This window comes from Athene noctua, chromosome 8 (genome assembly GCF_965140245.1).
Source record: "Athene noctua chromosome 8, bAthNoc1.hap1.1, whole genome shotgun sequence".
Taxonomy (NCBI): domain Eukaryota; kingdom Metazoa; phylum Chordata; class Aves; order Strigiformes; family Strigidae; genus Athene; species Athene noctua.
Window position 1 is genome coordinate 28,094,120 of NC_134044.1, and position 19,463 is coordinate 28,113,582.

Consider the following 19,463-nt stretch of genomic DNA (forward strand, 5'->3'; position numbering starts at 1 on the left):
TCAGCTGCAGGTCACTAATTAGGAGCAAGTACAGAGCTGGGCTCCGTGTCAAGAGAACAACTGTACGGCAGCACTGCATGAAAAAGGGGGAAAAAAAGCTCCTGATGCGTAGGAGGATGCTGTGAGGGCACAGCTTTGAGTTTATAACGCTTTGAATGTTGTGTTAGAAGAGCAAGAGAGGTCGAGTTACATCAGGAGTACGGAATATCCCAGCCCCTGAAGCTGATGCAGTTACTCTGCACAACTTCCCCCTTGTGAACACCACCACCAAGGGAGAAATGCTCACAGCTGGTAGCAAAGAGAATGTATGTGAGAGCTGTTAGGGTAGACGTCACGTCACAGCTCGAGGAAGCTATAGTATTACCTACATTCACGAAGAAAAAAAAGAATAAAAATCTGCCTCTATTGGGATTACACCAGGACCTGTTAGTCTTTCATACCAGAGAAGACCCCAAGAGCCTTTCTGAAGCAGCTTGGCCCTCTCCATACAAGTCCCACCCCAGATGTCTCTTAGAAAACTTTTTTTTTTTTGTGGTAACTGCATGTTTTCCTTCTGGAAATACTTTCCCTCATTGCATTGCTATTGCTGTCACATATAACATTTCAAAGCAGCCTAAAATAAATAATGTGCAAGTCATTTTGTGGTGTAGAGTAAGCCAGACGATAACCATAAATAATAAATAACTTTATTAAGGAATTAGTTTCAGATGTTTCTACATAGAACAGTTTCTTTTGCATTACATTTTAAAACATTGTTTTGCATAACAAAGTAATCGGTAATGAATATTAGCTTCTTTCCACTGTAATTTTATAACCATAGTATGTAGTTGGGTTTATTACATGTATGTATCATGGGTTTTTATCTCAGTAAAGCACAGATGAAAATCTAAGTTGTCAGATGACTACTATTTTCTGTTAAATAGCAGTGTCTCTCAAAAGATTTCTGGTTACGACACAAAACACACTTCTGATACTTATTACTGCGAAATTTAAGTGACATACCTAGAAAATGTCCATGGCCTTATATTCTCAATGACATTTATTGCAAAATTAATGTTGTCTTCAGGGTATGGAAGATCAGGCCCTGGAGTTGTGCTTTTTAAGGAGAGTAGAAGCATCCCTCAGTCTGAGGGTTCTGGCAGACCTCCTTGGGCAAGCCTGGCTCTGGTATCTCAGAGGTTCAGCCTGTCCTGTCAGCAGTTGCTACCCCCTTACCACCCACTTACTCACAGCTCTCTCACTGCTCCTCCTAGAATGGCTCAAGAGCAGAAACCACTAGTCTTTGCTCTAACAGAGATCACCACTGCACTAAACAAGCAAAACCCCAGTTGTCTTTCCCTTGTCAGAGCTCAACAAAAGTAGTTTTGATTAATTTTGCACATTAATAAACAGAATTAAATAATCCGGGGAAATCTACAGAAAGATACAATTTAAAGGCCTTTTTAGCCAAACAAATCTTAAACCTATTTTCTTTTATCATATAAATAGTGCCTTTTTTAAGGCTACACTATAATGTTTTAGCCTTAATATATGCTATAGTGCTAATGTTGTAACGTCTACACAAATTATTTATGCTACGAGATGGGGATCCATTCTGTGTAACAAACCAGGACACAAAGTCAACACTTCAAATACAAAGACCCTTCCTGTTCTCAGTCCCACAGCTGGCTTTCCTCTGCAACATCAGACTCCTGAACCAAACAACGAACAACAACAAAGGGGATCAATGTTTCCTTTCAGATTATTCTACATCCACTACAACAGGACACACAAGAAGACAAACACATCTCAGCTGAGGGGGAACATGGTTTGGTGTCTGCAGAGCTCTTTTAGCCTTTTAGGACAGAAGAAATGGTGTAATCATTCGTTATCCAGTCAAACTACTGCCTACTCAACCAAGTTCTCCCATGTATTTTTCTGATTACTGATAGTTACAGCTGAGTTTGAGGACACAGGGGTATTATTACAGAAAAATTAAAAGCTACTACAGAGAACCATCCAAGAATGAAAAATAATGGGCCATCTCCAAAGTAAATATACAAAGGATCAGAAATACAAGACCAACAGTCTAAGCACAGAAAATGAGATGCAAGCACAGCTTATGAACATAAGAACACTGAGAAACTCAAATTTAAAGTATTTGACACCTTAGTATTTCCTTTCTCTTTTCTTCATGTTAAATCAAGGTGAATCGTAGGATTCTATAACAATTTACAGAATGATTTTAGAGATATATATAGTTGCTACAGCGTATTCAAATTGCTATTAACTGCTCTATCACCTCGAACATTAATTATTTCAGTCACACAAAGTAAGAAGAGAATTTACTTTCTGTGCAAGTTATAGTGTGGGAAAGAAGTAATTGCATTGCCAGGCTTAATAAAAAGTCTGAGACTGGTGCTGTTGTAGCAGAAAAATTTTGCAAATCAAAGTTGGTTTTTTTTAAACAGAATTAGTGATGATCCATTAAAGTGCTCTTAAGTGGGAAGTTGTTGTTTTGCTTTTTTTATTTTAATTTACTGAAACTAGACAGTTTAGCCAAGGATGTGAAGTTTTAAAGAACATTCAGTTGTCAAAAGATCGGAGTAGCAAGGCACGCTAATACTTACTGAAACAAAAAACAGAGATTGGTCATATATACGTGTATACTTATATGAACATAAGCAATGCAGCACCGTTATCTTCTCTGAAGAAACTCCATTCAAACAGAGAATGGAAGCAATTTATTTTTTGCTGCTTTTGATGGGAACATGTGTTCCTTTCACATTGAGATTCTCCAAAGAAACTCTGGGCTCCCTGGAACCCGCAACTGCAAGTGGCTTCTCCCTGAAACAAACAACAACAAACAGGACGTGAGGGTGGGGGAGTATAAATTTTGTTAATTATTTATGTGGACGTATAGTTATTTTAGTTGTAAGGCAGAGTTGACTCTCCCTCCAAAACTACTTCTGTGGTGGTAACAATAGATGGAACCGTTTCCTCATCCTGCACCCTCGAGAAGAATGAACCAGCTTAGTTTGAAAACTGAAATGGAAGGTAAAGTAGTTTCTGTAAAAAACCTCTAGAACTGAAGAGGTGCCCGAGGGAAAGCGCTCTGTGTAGTTTACAGCCGAGGAGCATTCCCCTTCTGTAGCATTCCCTACCAAACACACAACTGATAAAGGCATCACAACCTCCCCAGCACGATCTCAACAGGAGAGGAAAAAAACTTGAAGCTTGGCAGAGAGCAGCCTATGCCAGAGTGCTCCTGCATTTACAGGTAAAGTCCTCGCTCCTGAATTTAAGATTAGAAGAGATCTCATTTGAAACCTAACCCTGAAGAGAGGGGTGTCTGTCTCCAGCTATATGGAAGGTGTCTTTCCTTTCACCCAAGAGAACAGATCAACCTAGCCCTTAATCAGGATCATTCCTTAAAGCAACTAACCCAGTTTAATGGCCGTGGGGGCAGCTACAACATTTGTACACAGTTGAACTAAAAGAACTGGCATATTCCTCTAGAAGAACACTCACCAGTTTAGCCTATCAGTTAATTCATTTTCAAAGTCAAAATTCCTAAATTTCTTCAAAAATTAGTAGACAAAATACCACCTTACACTCTTCATTGTGGCGCCATGAGGAGAGGAGGAGTTAAACCACGCTATTTCTCCTCAGATTGCCAGTAAGCATCGTTTGTTCATGAACAGATTGCTTCCCAATTGAGTTTTCATTCTGCTGTTAGTATTTCCTTATTCTGGTAGGAAACTCTTTTTACCTTCTTAATCCACCTTCCCTGGGTATGTGATGAGTACTTCTGTATTTCGGGGCTTCTAAAGTGTACCTAGTTCTAGCTGGCTTGAACTTCATAATCTCTTTCTGCCACTCTTCATCAAAGGTCTGGGCCTCCGCTGAAAAACAGTTAAAGTTTACTTGTTAATATATGTAAACAGGATGGGAAAACACATGGAATGAAAATCAGGTTTTTCTGAACAGTCTTTTTTAAACTTGCGGTCTGCAAACTATTTCTAGGGGATCTGTAAAAGACAACTAAAAGCTTACCGCTGACGTTTGGAAAACCAAAACAAATTAAAAAATCTGCAAGTCACCGTGTTGTAAAACATTTTATCCACACATCTCAAATACGTATGGCACGTTAGCCACGAACAGTGAAGTTCTGTTAAAAGTTTTTTTGAAACCATCAAATATCGTTAAAAGTACTTTCAAATATGAGCAGCTATTGTACGAACAGTGCCAACTGCATTGTAGCATTTTCAAGTCTGACGGGTTACTTTAACTGAAGTTGTCCAAATTTATATCGACTAAGGCAACTTCATTTGCAGACTTCCAGACTGAAAAACAGTCCCTTTTAAGCTGGAACATCACAATATTTATGTGAAACAGCGTAAAGCCCATGAGAAAACTGCATCAAAGTACATACTTTCATCCAGGTTAATGAATTCTTGGTTCATTTCTTCATCACCAGTCTTGCTGTTCTTTGATTTTTTAATGACGTGAGCACGATCATGAATATGATGACCAATAGCCATTTTTTCCAGTCCACTTTCAGAATCCTTAAGTGCTTTTCTTGTCTCCTTAACCTGTACAAAAAAAAAAAAAAAAGGGAAGTGTCCTTCAACCAAAAAAATAAAGTTAGAAAAGTTTTAAAAAAAAAAGGACACCACCATTTTTTTTTCCCCTGAAAGTTTTAAATCTATCTTTTGAAATGGTTAAGTTTTATGGGCTTTGCCAGTTGTCTCATTTACTCTATTGGCTGAAAATACATCAACAAAGCACAGATCAAGTCTATTTTCTTTTTTGCCAACAGACAAAAAGATTAAACAAGAACACCTAAAGCTTCTTAGGTAACTTATACGCTGGATCTTAATTGTGGAGGGAAAAAAAAGCCTAGTCTAAATATACTACATGCAGACAAGTCTTCAACATTCTCCTTAACAACAGAACGAGTAACACCCGATGCCAATATTCCCAGCACGAAGGGACAAATAATTACTAAGTTGTCATGTTGACTGGCTTGAAACCCAGGCAACCACTTATCACTGTGTTCATAGGTATATTCTTAGAACCTTTCTGATAACTGAGTGTCTGCTTGAGCTTGAACATATCCCACAGCCAATCATGCTCAATGGCCTTTACCGCTCGCATATAGTCTTTCATGAACCTTGCTTCAGGGTTCAAATTCAAATTCAAATTTCTTAGCAGAATTAGATGCAACAGCTGCAAGGAAGTCAATGAAAGGGCATCTTCACCCGCAGCGTTACGTAAGCATTTAAAAGTGCTTGAGTAAAGGGGAGGATTTGAAGCCATGGTTTGCATAGGCAGACCTGCCTCTTGCTATCTTGTATTTTAGACAGAGTTTTAAACGTACAAGAGGAGGATTAATTATAGCGAAGAGAAAGACATTGGAGACCGTTTTGAAGAATCAGCTGTTCTGGCACTCAATTTTTCCAGTCTTTGATAGGTGTACAATTTATTTAGAGGTATACTTAGAAGCACACAAATTACAAGGAAGAAAACTGCACTTTAGCTTAGAAAGCCTTTAATATAGAGCAATATTTAAACAGACATATATTTTCCTAAATTATAAGAGTAACTGTCTCCAATAAAAGGAACCTGAAGGAAACTGTGGTTTGGTATAGATGAACTTAAATTCTGATAATTACATACCACCTTTTTGCTGCATCTCAGGACTACTTACACCTCCTGGAGCTGTGCGTGTCTGAGCTGAAGCCTGGAAAACTTTCGGTGGTTCATCCCCTATTTTGGAGTATGTCATCACAGAGGAGGAGCTGAACGTGTGCGCGTCTGGATGGATGGACAGGTCATCCTGCAAGCAACGTACGTTTCTTTTACTAATAAAAGTTTAAACTTGTGGATAATAGGTACTTCTTACATTCTGAGGCTGTCTTATTATGAAAAAGAATCCCCCTCTGAAAATTTAACCCTCAGTCCTGGCACCATACATGTGGCCTGTTGGGAAGAGACCTTGGCATTGATACCCCCAGCCTTGTCTGGCACAGGTCTCCCCACGCCAGGAAACACAACGACAAATAAAAACCATGGGCAGCAATAAGCAACTGCTCAAATGTTTGCCCTGGCACAGCTTAGTAATGAAGATAAAAACCTATAACATCAGTCTTGCCACATACAACATATAATAAGGTGTGTGAGAGTTCAGGTGAAACAGGACTTGAGCAACAAGGGTTACAAGCCATTTTACACGGCCAACAAACCACCGTAAATATACTCAGCAACACTTAACAGGTGTTATCTTCAAAGACTGTGAAGAAGAAAGCAGCAGCATTGCAAATCAAAATCAGAGGAAGGTCTAATTACAGGGTGGCATTTAGGTGTTAGTGGGTTTGTCGTTTTTAAGCGTGTGGTAACACTTTAAACTGCTCCTTCACTTGAGGTGTCAGCTCTGGCAACAGCCAGACAGCAGATAACTTAGAGCAGTTCCAACCCCTAGAGAACCAAGCATACATTTAAAGTACTGTTGTTAGCAAATAATCAGGGACAGCACAGAGAATTATGACCATGATACAGTCTGGGAGAAAAAAAAAAAAAAAAAAGAAATATTCTTACTATCTGCTTAAGACTAGTAACATTTTTCTTGGCAGGACTTTGAGTAAACACGCCATTCTCCAATACAATTAATTTTACAATAAATTTTTTGAAACTTACAAATTTCCTTTGCATTTCCAGCATGCTGTTTCTCATATTTGACATCATCCTGTCCATTGCAAAGAAAGGCTCCCCAAAATCCGCATCCTGCTAGAAGAAAAGACGTTAAGATTAAAACACAGTCTCCTGACTCCTCAAGTGCTGAAGCTGTTTTTCACATGCATTTTTAGTGCAAATCAGACCATCAAAAAGGTTCTCACGGACTGCCATTCACAGACATGTAGACAAGCCAAAATGCATCTTTTCAAATGAAAAACAAAGCTAGCACGGAGAGCTTGATTGCCAAGTTGGAGATACTAGAAAGAGAAGTGAAAGATTTGACGTTCAAATGTCAAAATAAGCTCATATTGCAGCCAATTTACAAGAACTGTTTTCACACACCTTCTAACCTATTTCTGCTGTAACAAGTACTACATGACCCTCCACACCTCATAATCTATGGAAGATCAAATTATCTCTATTATGTGAATCCCTTAATGCCAATGGAATCACACTGAAAATGCCTCCCAGCAGACACAGCTCTTTGCAAAAGGAGTGTACATTACTCGGAAAAGGGCAGCGTGGAAAAATCAGAGAAACATAAATTGGTATTTTAATGGCAGCTTAATTATTCGATGCTACAGATGCATCCAACAAACCATTCATTTGTTATTTTTACGTGAAAGCAGAAGATCCACTGTCGTACAAAGGACAGGTTGACATGCACAGAGTTTTAGTAGTAGGATGCGTAGCTGATGGCATATACTGACCACGCTGATGAAAGCTACCTCTGGAACAAAAACAAAACAAAAAAAAATAGAGAGGGAGGGAGACGGAGCACGGTAGTTAAGAGCGAGCACCGCAGGCTGCTCGGTGAGCTGGTAGATACACCCACACTTCTCACTGCTTCCCCGGACAGCCACTGTGCCCCCACCACCACGCTCTGGTCTGCAGGTACCAGGAGCAGGGAAAACAGTTCTCAGGGGCTCCACCAAACCCAGCAGCTTTGGGAAGAGGCCGTGAACCACCTGGATGCTCATTCCAACAGCACACACCCCACGTTCCTCCAACTACTGGAAACACCTAAAGAAATTCATTTAAATAGCTACGAATTTAAAGGTTTAAAAATAAAAACCGGCAGTTTAAGCACAAAAAGTCAAACTGAGGCATAGAAAACCTTCAATTTGTTTCTTGAGTAGCCAGAAATCTGAATCCTTAAGGGCTATTCAAAACCTCTGCACATTATAGACAATTTAGGGCACCAAATCATCACAAATGTCAGTAACTCCAGAAAACTGCCTTCTACAGTTAGAAATCTGGACGTTGACCGGCGACATTACACAGGAATGAGCTGCACCTATGGAATTACATGCCATAGATTGGGGCAGGGGGAGTAAAACCATAGCCTGGGCAATTAATAGCGGAAGATCTTTGATTAGCTAATACAGTTTGCATACAACAAGTTGCCAATTTGTGCCTCTGGAAGAGATAATTAAACAAGTAATACTTTGGGATCTGACAATTAAAAGACCCATGCTTATTTTTATCTGCTCTGCAAGTGAGAGCTGCTCTCCAAGCTACTGGTTTTCAAACTGAGGACTCCTTAAAGCCTTCCAAAGGAAGCAAAAAGCTCCATTAGCTCATAATAATAAACTTGTTTTTTCTCAGATAGTTTTTACAGATCTTTCAAGACATTCCAGACCCCCAAACTACAGCTTAAAACCATTCCAAGCCCAGTTCCAGTGGAAATTCTCTCAGCTGTGACCAGCACTACAGGTCTTGTTGGCAATCACAGATACAGACACACTCCGAGCTACTGGTGTCTGACTACAGGCAGCACTGAAAATTGGGGGGGATTTCTCCAGGGATTATTTCATCTCTCCAGAGATTATTTCATTCCTATCCATCAGAGATCAAGAACTAACAGATACATCACTGAGTAGAAAAGCCAGCTGCTCTGTAGTAACTTTTCCAATCATGGTAGCAGTGTATTTGGTGTACCCTAGCATTTAATAAGAAAAAAAAAAACATTTCTTGAATTATATTGTTCCATATAACTAAACACCAACAGAAGCAGTTTGCAAGCACACTGAGACTAGCCTTTGTCCATGCTTTAGCTATGCAGCCAGTATACACATACTAGCAAGAGCTACAAGGACTTTTACTCCTGGGATACTAACCACTCTACCAAAGCCTGCAAAGGGCATGAGAGCACAGCTTGTGGCCTGGAAGAAAAAGGTTCTTATGGTTATTATACCTGTTATCAGACCCAGCAGAAGTAACTTTCATATACAGCAGGTGATATTAAACATTTCCCATCAAATAAAAAAAGTCACTCGAGGGGATCTTGGTAATTTATAGTGTGCTACGACAATATAATATGAGGTTGTCTCTGGGTATATAGAAGTAATATATTTATACTAATGATATTGGAAAGCGATAGCTCTCACCACATTTAATAAGGCATATTAATACATATGTACTAGAAGCACTTAAAAGCTAGAAGTTGAGAAACACTTGTATACCGTAGAAGTTTTTGTACTAAAATTATTTAAACCATGGCACAGCGCTTCAGAGATCACCCACTTCTCCAAAAACACGTCATTCTTCTCGTGCCACAGAATGCCTTCGCTGAAAGTTGATTAAAATCAATAAATCAATAGTCCCTTTAATGTAAATTTACTTAATTAAGTTCCAGAAGGCTGGCATACAATTTTAGAGCTTAAAAAAAATTAAGTGATGCGGCCGACCTGTTCACGAGCACTCATTACGTATTACAAGAGATTAATGTAAATATAAAAAGGTATTTCTCCAAAATATCCATAACCCCCCTTGTGATAATCAAAATAACGTCTAACTTGTCAGCACTTTCAAAGGTCACTGCAAAGAAGTTCTGGGTAAATCTATCATCATATACAGAACCACCCGAAGACAAATCCCCCCCTTGAGCAAATTATATTCTTCTGCAGTTGTATAAATAGATGTAGCTATAAACACTGGCAAATACAGTTCCTGTTTGACCAACTGAGACTGAATGTCCCTATATGACAGGGCAATGAGGTGCTGGAAAACACACTGATGTTTCCAGGAAACTAAGATTGGAGAGTTATATAAAAGACTACCTAAAGAAAGACTGTTAGACAGAAGTCCCAAACACTTTACAATAAGTACAAAAGGATGGAATTGCTCAATTCTTGAACGCCTTTATGAACTCTTTTAGATTGCAGTTCTGTCTAACATGCAGTGACGGGAAAGAATATAATATATATATCAAGTGCAAAAGGACATCCTCAGAAATAATCAAGTTGTTAGTCTTATAAAACAAAGAGTTTATAAACCTTGTAATACATACTAAAAGCTGTCAGTTGCCTAATACATAGGCCAATCAGATATCCAACCCAAACACCACCATCCCTTAAGATGTTTTACCCCATTCCTCCTGCTCACATCCTTTCCTCCTCCTTCCCTCCCTCCAAGAGGCTAAAAACTGACACTGCAAGCCTGCTTGAGAATGGAAAAGTGTTTTCAAATGTGAGGACTGTATTGCTGCAAAAAAACTTTGTTCCTTGTAAAGCAGTTTTAGGCATAGCTACAGTTAAACACAGAATTACAGTACCAGTGAGCAGTATGGGTGATTTTAACAAAGTGTATTTTACATGGTGGTAAAGATACCCATCTTTTCCTACATCAAAAACTAACTATTTTAAGGGTTTGAATCATTTCTGGAGGGAAACCAGTTTGAGACTACTATAAGGCTCAAGTAATCAGTGCTGAGTCTTCTGTGACACCTGACAACTCTTAGGTGAAACATGAGGAACATCAAAAGATACTGGAAAGATTTTTAGCAGGTGTGGAATTCTTTTGTGCTTATCAAAATAACACAGTGCTCTTGTACCTTTAACTTCTTCCCATACCCACAGAGAAAGGTCTTCTGTGCCTCACGTTTATCCCTCCCTGCCAAGACCAAGGGACACAACCCCCTAAGCTATGCAGGTAAGGTCTGAAATGTTCTTTTTCACAAGGAAAAAGAAGTCTGGTCTGGTTTTAGGCATCTACAGAACCAAGGCCTAAGAGTCTGCTTCAGTAGAGGAAAGATCATGCCCTAATTAGATCCAGCAGCATCTATATTTGAAACTAACTGGCAGCGTACGAGCACGGAGGAAAGAATCTGACAGTTACCCTTTTGACTTGTAGGTGACAGTCTGCGTTTCAGCTATGTTTATGAGGCTCTATCTAGGTTTGAACAACCACCACCAAAACTGGCCGAGTTCCACAAGCCCTTGTCATCTCTCTTGTCTTCCAACTGGTTTTTAAAATCAAGTGTAATTCATTAGAGATCATTCAGCTGCAAAATATTTAGCCTGGTGGAGGGAAAGAAACCAACTTCAAATGTATATCCTTTCTAAATACGGCAATTAAATAAGGTTTAGCTACAGAAACTTAAGATCTAATTGTCCTGCACACCCAGAGAGTTGAAAAGATACTTTATGTAAAACATAAATCGCTGCCAACTTCTCAGTTTCAGGTGGTAATTTCCAGAATGACTAGGTTTCATATCGATTTCCCTAATCTTTAAACTTTTAGTCTGATATCTAGAGGAAACATTAAGCATCAGCCCAAACACAGAACATAAAGCCTTTATTCACAGTTGAAGCAGGGTTTAAAATATCTCTGTAGATACTGTTTAGGTGGCTGAAACAGAGGTTTGTGTTAAATCAAACCAACAGAAATAACGAGACACATGATACTCAAGTGAAGATATAAACACACCAAGGTACCTTATTAAGTAAAGTTAGCATGAAAAGGAAATAAGTGTTCAGAGAAGGCTCTGTCATTGGGCATTTTTAATGCCTTTCTGTAATGGAAATACAGTATTTGTTAAACCACGCATTGGATAAATGTCTCCTTAAATATTGTATATTCAATGTTCAATAACAGACAGACTTGCTACTTACTAGTCCTAACAGAAGTTTGTCAGCGTTAAGTAAAGGGTAATTGAGGAACCGAGAGAGATATTATTCACATTTTACTCAGCCGTGAACCAGTCTGAGCAGGGTTGCGATAGCTGAGCCAGGCCTCTACTTCCACTGGACCAAACTGAAGTGGAAACGTGAAGCCAACTATATTACTAATAAATGTAAATTCCGCGTAGTAATCCTTCGAGATTAAGAAAATACTTACTCTGCGATTTCCTCTTAGAGCAACCTGAGAGTCCTGGCGTGCTCTTCGATCCACTGTTCTCTCCCCACCATCTGTTATACTGAGAAATGGATCTCGTCCAAAAGGATCAGAAAAGCTTCTCATCATCTGCCGCATATATTCATGGTGTGCGGCAAAAGGATCGCTGAAAGAGAGACATTTCGCACAGAAAGTCATTGGGGTTTATTCCGAGTCACATAATACGGCTCTGAAATTTTTAAAACTCAATTTTTAAAATCATTCCATATGGTTCTTTTCGCAAATTCTTTTAACAGGACACAACTGGGCAATCTCCTGTTCCTCTCAAACTCTCACTTCTTTCACTTTTCTTCCCAACTCTGAAGCTGGTTGGGTGATTTAGTCTTTTTGTCTTCTCAGCTGCTCTTGGGTGTCTGTATTGCTTCTCTTTCCTCATCTTTTCCAAAAACATCCCATCCTTTGCAGCCATCTTTCACTCCAGCCTATGCTTACCATCCGCCAGGAACTATAAAGCTGACCTATATTTTACTCATCACTACTTCTATCTCCAACCCCTAATATTAAATAGATTTTTTTTTTCCTCTCCTTTTTCCACTTCCATTGTCTAAAGCTTAGCACAGTACTACTTGCTGATTCATTGTGTCCCACTAGATTTTGCCCCCCTCAATTTATTTTCATCCTCCTTGACCCACACGTTCAGAAATGTATACTAACCCCTAAATTCCAGCCAGCTCCATCTACTTTAGTCACCTACATCTTTGCCTTCCCTTTCCTCCCCCTCCACAAATCATTTTCTGCATCCCTTTTCTCTGCTTCGGAAAAAAAGAGCCTTGGTGGCTTTTTGCTTTCCTGTTGTTTTCCCTCCTCTCCTCTTTCTAAACACTCAACCTCTGTTTCCAAAAACCTACAGAACCCCACCAGTAATCCCAAAGCTTGGCTCGCAGGTAAAACATTGCTCAAGTTCTCCCTTAGTACTCAATTTATTGCATTCTCCAACTTGGACAAGAACTAAATATTTCTGAGGCCAGAAGAGGAGCTAAATACGATTTTGTCAGAAGGACAATACAGAATCAGTATTGCTGCCTGGGGTCCAAGGCTATTATTACTTCATACAGAAAACGTGCTTCATTTCCTCCCTTCATCTCCAGTCTAATTTTGCCCTTTGCTATTCCACTGAAAGCCACTTTTATTAACGTTAAGAGTCATTTCCCAAGTATGTTTACTTAGACTTAATAGCACCTCATCTTCCTTCCTATCAATTTCCTGGCACTCCCCAGACACCTCACACCCTCATTCTCTCCAGGGCACCGCAACCTTTCCCATCACATCTCATGCCTCCATGAAGAAAAAAGCTTCAGGATGCTCCTCTGACTCCAACACCCAACCAGCTCTTAAAAGTCTCCTGAACAGCTTTTCTATTCTCCCCACCCCTTATCTCCAGTCCCACGAAAACGAGTTTCCACACCACGTGGCCACTTTGATCTCTTTGCTTTGTACTGTCTTTGCATGCCAAAGGTGCATTTATTTTTATTTTTTTTTTCCTTTTAAGTGAAGAAGTAAGGTTACAAACATAACGCCGAATTAATTTTCAAACAACACTTGACACAATATCCCTTTAAGCTACGCATGTAACTCACTCCAGCACACCCCAGAAGTAGTTTTACCCCTGTCATTAAGCAGACCCTAATCTACCCCCTCACATGACTGCTAGCTTTAGCTTCAGTCCTCAATGTGATAAGCAGTCGCACACAGCCAACGGCCCCTCACCTTTCACAGGATGAAGACCAGATGGAAAAAAGTCACTGCAGAAGCCAAGGCAAGGGAAGCACACAAGCACCCCCACAGTACATAGGTACTTCCATCAAATCTATTTTGACTCCCCAAAATTCAGATAGGTTTGGTTATCAACACACAAATAAATATGAACCGTATTCCATCAGTTAGTTGTGCATAACAAAATTTGTCCCCAGTCCCTTCCAGTTCAAAAGTAGGACACTCCTAAGTTACCTACAACACAGCATAAGCAAAACAAGATTCCATAGATTTAATGTAAATAAGAAAAATTGGTTGAATTTAGTGTGTGTAACATGCTCCAATATCTCACCTGACATAAAATAATGCTTCCTACCTTGTGAAATTGTCCTTTTTGCCTTATTCCAGTTTCGCTTGCAACTTCTGGCCTCTCACCCTCCACTACATCTATTTGATTCACATACCTGCATCTAAAACTGTGTTGGTGTTTTTTTGGTTTTTTTTTTGTTTTTTTTTTTTTTTTTAAATTAAAGGTCCATGAAACAATTCAGAAATACAGCTTCTTACTGTCAGAGACAGAGAAGTAAGATATACCATGTGGACTGACAGATTTAGGAACAAAAGTAAAGTCCATCCCAATTCCCCAGGGACATTTCAGGGAGCCATTCATCAAAAGATCTAGTGTAGCCAAGCTTCAAAAGAAGCACTACAATTCTGGTACGCTCTGGAGCAGGGCAAAACCAACCTAAAGTCAACAGGGAATCTGGAAGACAAGGCGTCCAAGGAATTAAACCTACCACCTTGATGGCTCTGATGACTGAAACTCAATCTGTCACTACAAAAGGAGTATGTCACCCTCACTATACATATTAAATAAGTCAAAGGCTCTCCAGTAGAGGATGCAAGATCTTAAATTCTTTGCTCCAATCACAGGTTTTATAGGATGGCAACAGGTGGAGAACCTTGCTTTTAATTACCACTGATCACATCTGACTTAATCTGACCTTTTTTAGAGGGGGTAAAAAGATACTTTTGATGAGACAGACATGATTTCTGTACACTTTGCACTATTATACCATAAAAGTGGTGGAGAGGGAGGAAATAAAGGGGGTTCTGTAAGGGTTTTGCACACAGAATTTGTGCCCTTCACACATTAAGCACTGTAAGGTATTTCCAAAATTAAGTTCTGAATGGAGCCAAACAATTTATACATTTGTTGTCACCCTACTCTGCCGTAACAAAATCTTGTCTAATGAGTAGTTTATCTGACCTTCACCTGACATTCAGGTCTTTGCAGGGATCAATAAAGGGGAAAAAACATGTGCAGCCTCTGAGACTGACAGTCTCAAGTCCATCTGCTGTATGGAGAAAGAGACCTTAAGGCGGCTGATGCTGCTGGCACGTACGCAAGTGAGGATTTTCACTAAGATGTAGCTCACTTCCTACGTTCTTTAAGCTTAAGCTCCCAAGTTTAAGGCTCTGTGTTCCAGCTGAAACCCTTTATGGTGTTCTGGTGAAAGTACAATGTTACTCCGTACTTCAGTGTGTTTCTGGTCAGTTGAAAAACAGTGTCCTAGAACAATAAATTGTTTATTATTATTGAAAACTGTACTTCCTGTGAGTGTTGGTTTTTTTTGTTTGTTTGTTTGGTTTTTTTTCCATTTTTACTTAGAAAGTTATGTAAGCCTGAAGTTGCAGAATCCCGCTGGAGATAACACCTGGAACAATAAAACAAAAGCTGTGTATTGGTAAATTAAAACCAGATGCCAACTGTGCTTGGCAGAGAAGACACAACTCCTGCACCTGTCCAGGCTATGAGGGATGAAGCTCAGCTGGGCCCAGGCAGCATTCTGGCTGACTGACTGGTGCTTCCCCAGGGCAGCTGCTCACAGATGGAGACATTTCTTTTAACCCAGGCACTATTTCCAGTTCAGCAGTCAAAATCTCTCCTTATGAGGCAACAGAAACCCATTATTACAGTATTTTGGAAGCTAATCTTATCTGAAGTAATAAGCTCATTTCCTTAACTATATGCAAAACAGATTTACAAGGACAATGCCAAGAAAATGAACCTCGGTATCAATCTCTCATCTCTTTCACACGCACTCCCTCTGTCTTTTGCAATCTTTTCTTCCCTACAATTTGAAACAGCATCGGTGGCTATAATAAAAATGCACAAATGAAATGAACAAATAATAGGAGAGAAACTGATATCTCAAAGCATGCTACAAATTGCTACAAACAAGCCTTAACTGCCATCATTATTTTAATTTCACACGGAGGATTTGCATAGTGAAGTTTTCTGCATAGTGTATCCTGCATATAACTGATGAGTTGTTATAATAACGCGGATATTCCTACAAACCAAGCGTCCTCATCCATTTTGTGTGGCTTTAGAGACTATCCCACTGCCAGGGACGTGCTTTTGCAGCTCAGCGGTAGGTTCTTTAAGAGGTACAAATGCAACCTCAGCTAGAATAGCCTGTAACTAAGAGATAAAGTCAACAAACCCACATGACAAGGCCTGATGTGTTTCCCTTCCTTGTCCACCCACCGGCGTTACCCCTTATCTTTGCTTGTAATTAAGCTCCACATCTTTAGAAAAACTAAAATCATTCGGGCTCCTCCAAGTTCTCCATTCCCATTCTTACCCACTACAGATTAGTTTCTGACCAAAGACATAAACTGGGGCCAGATAGATATTTCAGCAGTTTGGGCTGTCCCAGCACTCTAGGGGAGCATTTGCACAACACACTCCTTAGATTTAGATTCCAGTGGCAAACTTAAGATTCCCACAGGAAATAAACCGATTTCAGAATTTAATGCGCAGACATGCTCTACCCCAAGCACCACCGGCGTGCTCATGATAAAGAGACCAAAAAACTCCACATTTGCTGAGCTAAAGCATCAGCATCCACTCAGAGAAGCAGCACAAGGAGACAGTTTGCCTTTCACCTGATCTCACAGGCAGGTTTGCAGAGTTTTAATGCAAGAACGCCTTGGTGTTATCTTTAGTGTATTCATCGGCAGCAGGAGCTCAGAAAGTCTACAGGAAAAAAGAACTAATAAACGGAGAAAAAGCTAGAATATCTAGCAACCGCCAACTTTAAGAAACTGAAGGAAAAAAAAAAGTCAACCCAGGGGAGGTGAAGATTTCTTCTCAGTCGATGTCTCTGTGAAATTATGATTAAGACCATCCCTGACAACTTTTTAAGAAACTGAAGAAAAAAGATAATCAAGAAAATCAACCCAGGGGAGGGGAAGATTTCTCCTCTGTCGATGTCACTATGGAATTACGATTAAGCTCTTCCCTGACAACTTTTTAAGAAACTCAAGGGGAAAAAAAAAAAAAAAAAAAATCACGAAAGTCAGACCAAGGGGTGTGAAGATTTTTCTCCGCCGATGCCACTGTGACATTATGGCTAAGTTCTTCCCCGCGCTATGAGGCAGGCAAGCTTGCACGCGTTACTGGAGAGGGGGGCGACAGACAAGACCGTGGCATTTAAAGTCACCGGCAACAATCTACCCCCCCGCGGCTGTCAGGGACCCCCCGCCCGGCCGCCGGAGCCGGGCAGCCGGAGGAGCGCGGCTGCGAACCGGCACCGCCGCCAGCCCCGGTCCCTCAGCGCCCCAAGCCCCGCCGCCCCGAGTCGCTCCTCCGGGGAGCGCGGCGGCCCCCCCGCCGCCTCACACCCCCTGGCGGGGCGGCTCCAGGGAGGGGCGGCTGCCATCCCGGCCGGCCGCCGGGCCGCGGCGGGCCGCTCACCGGAAGAAGGGATCCTCCTCGAAGCAGCGCCCCAGCCCCCCGAACATGGCGGCGGCTCCCCGGTGCAGTGAGCGCCGCCGGCCCCGCCGGGCCCTCACGGTGGCGCCCGCTGACACACGTGACGCCGCCCAGCGCCGCCATTGGCCGCCGCCGCTGTGACGAGCGAGGAGGGGGCGGGGCTTACCGGGTGCCGCCGTTGCCGTGGCAACCGGCGCCGCTGCGCGGTCCCGCTCCAGAAGGTTCGGGCCGGGGCCTGGCGCGGCCCCACGCAGGGCGGGGGGGGCCGTGGAGCGGGGACCCCCACAAAAGGGGGATCCCCCCGCGCCTCCTCGGGCTGCCGCTCCCGAAGCCCCGGTTTTCCCGGCGGAGGCCTTGCGGGGGGAGCAGGCCCCGGCGCGGGGAGCAGGCCCGGCCTTCAGCCCAGCTCCTCTCAGGCGGTTGCGGATCGGTGCTGTCGGCCCGGCTCGCGCCGCTGCCCCGTCTTTAGAAATTTTGGAGAGAATTGTATTTTTTCCAGTAGGTGGCAGTAAAATAAAGCGCCCGTGTTGTGCGAGGCGGGCTGCGGCCCTTTCCCAGCTTGGCCTTTGGGCGAGCATCGGCACCCCGGTGGCCTGGGCTACAGGCAGCCATCAGTAGCTGTTCCAGCCAGATCTAGCAGCGAGGAAAAAAACTGAGGCCGGGATGGAGGAAGGATATTTGACCGCCGCGGCCGTGGGTGCCATCACCGCCGTTTGTGGATCGGGATTACCTTTCACTCCACACCAGCTCAGCACTGACAAGGCGTCTCCGATTTCTGAGGCTTTACGGTAGTTGCCTTCTGGCCAACAGTTCATTCTGTATTGCTTAACTGTACCGGCTTTGGGAGCCAGGCTGGTTAGGATTACTGGTTAGACAGAAAGGGAAAAAGAGCTCTTTGTCTTCTTGGCAGGACAAGCAGTCCCGTGGCCGGCTGTAAAGGAGAAACCCCCGCAGCAAACCCTGTGCTGGGTATGGTTGTCAAAGGAAAGTTCCAGTAAAAATAAAAGAGCGAATGGACAGGGAGCGTTATCTCGGTTTGCTGAAGAGCGGAGTGGTTGTGAACGTGTAGGGGTGTGTATGAGAACTGTCGTTATATATAAACTTCTGAAGGAGGGCAGTTTGAAAGAACCAGAGGTATAGGAATCTCGCCTTCATTCTTCATAAAATGGGAGAATTGTGGAGAAAAATGTGATTGGGGAAATTCTCCCGCTCTAGAAGACAAAGTTTCTCAGAGCTGTGAGCCCTGGGGGTTGGTTCTTCCTTTGCATCTCCTGTCGAGAGGCAGGTGGAGGCTCTTCCCTCCTCACATCTCTTTCAATATCTCAGCATTTAGGGGAAAGCTAGAAAAATGTGCTCCGGATAACCAGGTGGGAATAGAGAGCATCGGAGTATTTATATGGCAGTCATGAAAGTAGATCCTTCGTTCCACTAAGATCCATCATGCTGCAGAAGCAGCTCTGCTGGTATTTGGCCCAAAGTGGAAACCCGACATAAAAGATGAATGAACTGAGCCTGCAATATTTTTGAAAAATATCTGTAATCGGATGAGCATTGATTTTGCTGTCTACTGATGTAGACTTCTCTTTAGATCCTAGCAAGTGGTGATATTGCAGCCTTAAGATGCACTCCAAGTTTGAGCAGTTGTTACAGTGAAAACGTTTATGCTGACTGACTGGTGGGCAGGGAAGCATGACAGAAAAAGGGTTACCCATTGATTATCCAGGTGAAGTCTGTGAACTGTTTGTACATTTCTGATGAAAGATTAGCAAATAAAACAAATCAGGCGGTAGTCATGGAAGTGAACTCTGCTGCTTTGGGGCTTTTTGTAACGAAATCTTGTGCCGGTTATGATGTTATCAGAGAACTTTTTATTGCTCAGAGACAGAATTCAAGCTTTGTTTCAAACCACCACACGAAAATATTACAAACGTTGTAGTAATATCATCCCCTGCACTGTAGTTAGTTGTTCAATCCACAGATTTTAAAGCTCTTTAAAACTCCTCTGAAGCTAGAGCGTATTCATACCAGAAATGCAATAAACTGTACCTTTGCCATCCTGATTAGGTCATATACAGTGCTCATTTCTTAATTA

General features: G+C 41.7%; 1 protein-coding gene across 2 annotated transcripts; it reads right to left on the minus strand.

Moving 5' to 3' along the window:
* Positions 1–668: 668 nt before the first annotated feature.
* On the minus strand, positions 669–17,475 carry MLF1 (myeloid leukemia factor 1). 2 transcript variants are annotated; one of them, XM_074911816.1, is made up of 7 exons: positions 17,354–17,475; positions 11,839–12,001; positions 6,679–6,765; positions 5,693–5,821; positions 4,415–4,574; positions 3,752–3,884; positions 669–2,826 (listed from the first exon to the last, which is right to left on the minus strand). In XM_074911816.1, exons 1-7 carry the CDS (start codon positions 17,398–17,400, stop codon positions 2,724–2,726), a joined length of 822 nt encoding a protein of 273 aa, XP_074767917.1. In that variant the 5' UTR covers positions 17,401–17,475; the 3' UTR covers positions 669–2,723. The 2 variants fall into 2 exon arrangements, with proteins under 2 accessions (XP_074767917.1, XP_074767916.1); XM_074911815.1 differs by having other exon boundaries at positions 6,679–6,768.
* Positions 17,476–19,463: the final 1,988 nt, after the last annotated feature.